The following is a 4,696-nucleotide window of genomic DNA, read 5'->3' as shown; positions in this document are numbered from 1 at the left end:
TGGTGAAACCCTAAGACACGTTTCCGCTTTGCTTTATTTTCCACGCATCTAGCAGGGACCATAGGCGAGACGCTGCACTCTTTGGAATTTGAGATTCCGCGTGAGCCCTCTAGCGAAGCTAGCGGCCGAAATGAACACACACTTGCGCATCCATGCATGCGCCATCCCCCGCACAACAGCAAACCACCCTCTGTCTTCCTAGGCATTCTCCCCACAGGCTGCTACACCCCTAATACAGTATACCTCTTTACTCCTCATCCGAGGAAGAACTGGAAGAGGAGTCCTTCTTTTTCGGAGGTGTCGCGAGAACTTTGTTGACCTGCTTATAGTTCTTGTACAGGACGTAGGGGATCCCGTAGCTGATGGCGAAGGAGAAGAAGCAGAACTGGATCAACGCTCCGGCATAGATGCCCAACTCCCGCTTGGGCAGCGGACAGGCGAGCAAGATGCGTCCGATGCCAACGCCTGCCAGTCCCGCCAGCAGCTTGGCCCACACGGGCGCCCGCTTCGCGCCTTCCATCACCTTGCCGAAGTTGGGCCTCGACATGGCGATGCCGACCCCCAAGGGGCACGCGATGTTGCGCATCATGCTGTAGAGGACCGTCGAGCTGATGTTGACGTAGCGAGGGTCGTCGCAGGCCTCGAGCGCCAGGTGAACCGTGTGCTGCGGGTCGACTCCGAGCGCCATGAAGCCGGTGAACACAGTGGCGCACGTCATGGCCATGAGACCGCTGAGGGTCACGAACTCGGGGTAGTACCACTGGTCGATGTCGAATCGCTCCAGGAAGTAGCCCGTCGTGACGCCCATAGCGAAGCCCAGTATCACCTGGTGCGGGAAGTGCGCCCCAATGAAGACTCGAGACGCGCCGACGGCGGTCAGGTAGCAGACGTAAGCGGGCCACACGATCACCTTGATGTACCGGCGCCGTGGATGGCGGGTCTTGTCGACGCAGCTGAGAGCGTAGCGGATCACGACGTACAGCACGGCCGCAGTGATCATGACGTGTCCGGACGGCGAGCCCGGACCCGTCTCGCACGTCTGAGGCGTCTGCGCGAGCTGGATGCCCACGTCCGACTTGAGTTTGACGTACCAAAAGGGCCGGTGCTCGTTCAACACCCACTTGATGGCGACGTTTAGGAACTCGGAGCACGATGACGCGATGAGGATACGGATGCCGAGTGGAGTGCTAAACGTTAATGCGATCGGATAGTACCAGAGCACGTTGCGCGGCGGGTCGGCCACGGACGAAACCCACGAGAAGAAGCGGTCATAGCCTTCGAAATTCTCTTGCAGGTGCTTGGTCATGTGCGCGCCAGCCGTGTACATGGCGTCCATGGTGACTTTGGTTTAGCGCAACGACCGCTCGCGGTCGGCGCGTACTTTTCGAAAGAAAGCTCAATGAAATGCCAGCGTACCGGCTGGGCAGACGGCTCGTGCGGCCCCCCCGTCGTACGCCGCCCGCAAGTATGAATCGTGGCAACGGTGGCGCTAACGTCGGGAGCCACGCAGATGTCACTGCCCATCCTGCTGATGGGCACGTGGACAGCACCCTTATGTTGCGTTTGTGCTCGCTTGCTTCCATTCGGGATCTCGTTGCCATGAGAACTGGCTTAGGCTCGCACACGGAGTTCTCCCCCCGAGTGTTTTTGTATTTTATATAATCGTCCAGCGCGGCTTTCATTGCGCAACTTGGGTTTTCTTTTCCCGCCGTCCATCTTTCGAGCGGATGCCGAGACTCCGCTTTCGTCATCCAGTATATTTCTGTTCACCTGCAGCATTGCAGTAGTGAAAAAGGTCGAATCATTATAGCAAAGGCGCAACAAATTGACGCTAATTCACCACAAAGACACAGATCGCGCGCTTTGCTTTTACTAAATACAGGCTACGTGTTAACTGGTCCTGGACATCAGTGCATTTTTAATTTTATCAGAGGCACAGATATACGTAACTGTTCGGATTGCAGCATTCCATCGAACCTGCCCAAGCTATCCTGTAAACTTTTCAACCCATTCCAATACAAGTCCACTAGTATTTCCCTTGATTTCCAGCAATGGCCACAAATGCGCCATCTCTAAATAGAAGCACAAGAGGGCATGCAAGATTTTCATTTAGTGCTGAACTTCATATGTTGGCTATTGCTAACAAACTGCACTCCAGACCAGTTTTTCTCAACCTCTGGTTCAAAAACCTCATTGCAGAGGCTTCAAGAGGGTCAACAGCAATTCCTCTAGAGGCAAATCATTGAATGTCACAGTGTGCTGGGACAATGACACGACATCTAAAACAGTTGCAATGACCTATAAGTGTCACACTTCCTCTGCTAACAAGTCAATCCAACTTGGAACTTTACCATCTTCAATAAAACTTGAAATAAGCAGTCATTTGGAGCATGTGTCACATTCATCATTGATCACAAACTTCACATGTGCAAAGCTCCTAACTTTGCCATTTAAAGGAGTATTGACACCTCTCCACAGAAACTTGCAGAAATCCTACCAGTCACTTCTCATGCACAGCAGCTAGTATAACATACAAAAATAATAGATATGAAAGGGAAAAATTGGCATAAACCCAAATTGCGCAAAGAAATTGCAAAGCAAACCCATACAGGTTTCCCGGAAGGGGAGCCTAGCAGTTAAATAAACGTTTTTCCTCGTCCGGGACTAACGCCTATCCGGGGCAGTCGCTCTACCAACTGAGCTAACCAGAAGGCTAGCCCATTGCAGAGTGAGGGCGAATGAATCAACAACTCAAGGCACTGGTACACTGAAATGACTTAAGCCTGCAAGGTCGAGGAAAGTACATGAAAAAAAAAAAAAGGCATTCACCCAAATTGTAGCTTGCTGCAATTTGGGTGGATACCAATTTTTCCCTGTCATGTCCTTACCTACACCTTGCAGGTTGTGTATCATATATCATAGATATATGATACATAAGTAGCATATACAAGATGCCCCACGTAGCTTTAGGCAAACTTTAAACATGTGAAAATGCCACGTAGCTGGACAGAGCAAAGGTAGTGTTGTTCGCCGTCACTTGGAGATACTCAAATTATTCTTTTCGTTCTGCCTAATTAGAGAATTAGTCTTAATTAATGAACTTCTCAATTATTACAATTAGATGAAAAGTGTGAATAAGAAAATTGTAGAGCGACATGAAAAACTCCCGATAGTTTTCTGTTGCTCAATACGTGCTACATAAAAGTTTTTCAGAGCGTGAAAGCAGCCTGCAAATGCACGCGAAATGGTCGTGTGACTGGCCGCTCAAGGCACTTTGCGTGTATTTGCAGGTTTCTTCCACGCTTGGAAAAACATGTTTACGTAGCACGTATGGAGCAACAGAAAGCTGTATGGGGAGTTTTTCATGTTGCTCTACAGTTTTCTCATTCACTCTTTTTGTTTAATTATACGTAAGAGTTGATTGATTAAGACTAATTATTTATTTAGGCAGAATGAAATAAATAATTTGAATACCTCCAAGCGATGGCAAACAACATTACCTTGGTTCTGTCCAGCTACGTGGAATTCACATATTTTTAGTTTGGCTAAAGTTACATGGGACACCTTGTATAGTATATAGCAAGTATGAAGGTTGCAAACACTTATAAAATGTTTCACTTTGATACTAATGTTGGTCCCAAAATGCCACCTTGGTGTCGACATACCCACGACATTGTGACAAAAGTAAAATTTGCCGACGACGTCTAGCAACAAGGCTAGATGTGAAGACATTGCTCATAAAAAAAAATTGAAGTGTGCTGCCTGTATCTGCTTGTACCAGTCGCAACAACCACAGGAACAGTGTGAGTCAATGTCATGACAATATGAAGCATCCACCACCCGGTTAAGATTGTACTCAACTATTTAGCACACACTGACTCTTGCCAGTATTTCTTCTAAGGTATAGAGAGTTAGAACCTCCATTTGACAGAGAAAATTACAAGTAAAAAATACCATGGTAATACTCCTTTAACATGTTCACTGTGGCAGCACTTATTGTGGTCCCGATTTCTGTGCATGGTGACCCACCGATGGGTCCCTAATCATAGTCTTCTGGTGCGTCATGGTCCATCGGTAAGTCAGTATGGAGTAGTGCGCCTTTAAATCTTTTTCACGGTGCAGAGAAATGGTGCCATGATGCATCACGTCAGAAGCAACAATTTTTTTTAATCTCCATTCATTTCTAGGAAAGATGTCGCTTGTGCACTGAAAGAAAGCCCTGAAGAACCACATAGAGAGCACAACTGCCGTGACCTACCCGCAATGCACACCACAGATAATGTATTTCAAAACACTTTCCGTTATATGGTTTAATAAAATTCTGGGGTTTTTACGTGCCAGCATCACGATTTGATTATGAGGCACACCAAAGTGGGGCGACTCCTGATTAATTTTGACCAACATCTTTAACGTGCTCCCAATGCATGGGGCACGGGCGTTTTTGCATTTCGCCCACGTCGAAATGTGGCTGCGGAGCTGGATTTCATACTGTGACCTCGTGCTCAGCAGAGCAACACTATAGCCGCTTAGCCTCCGCAGCGAGTTCTGTTATATGGTTCCCGCATGGCACAGTCGCCTGCATTTTTTTTTTGGTATAGATGCCTAAAGAAATTCCTGAACAGCCTGTGAGCAAAAAGGTGTCTGTGACGGTTTTCAGAGTCAGTGAACTGGACAATTACAGTCAACCCGCAACAAG

At 48.0% G+C, this 4,696-nt stretch overlaps 1 protein-coding gene across 1 annotated transcript; it reads right to left on the bottom strand.

The window, feature by feature from the left end:
- On the bottom strand, nucleotides 1-1,500 carry LOC135904409 (glucose-6-phosphatase 3-like). Its single transcript, XM_065435201.1, has one exon. It carries the CDS (start codon nucleotides 1,334-1,336, stop codon nucleotides 248-250), a length of 1,089 nt encoding a protein of 362 aa, XP_065291273.1. The 5' UTR covers nucleotides 1,337-1,500; the 3' UTR covers nucleotides 1-247.
- Between the last annotated feature and the right edge of the window lie 3,196 nt (nucleotides 1,501-4,696).

This window comes from Dermacentor albipictus, chromosome 7, assembly GCF_038994185.2.
Source record: "Dermacentor albipictus isolate Rhodes 1998 colony chromosome 7, USDA_Dalb.pri_finalv2, whole genome shotgun sequence".
NCBI classification, from domain to species: domain Eukaryota; kingdom Metazoa; phylum Arthropoda; class Arachnida; order Ixodida; family Ixodidae; genus Dermacentor; species Dermacentor albipictus.
Note: the sequence above shows the minus strand (reverse complement) of the source record. Positions and strands in the feature narration are given on the sequence as shown.

Excerpts from the sequence above, each read along its gene's own strand:
- LOC135904409 (XM_065435201.1), bottom strand. The coding sequence starts at position 1,336 with ATGGACGCCATGTACACGGCTGGCGCGCACATGACCAAGCACCTGCAA.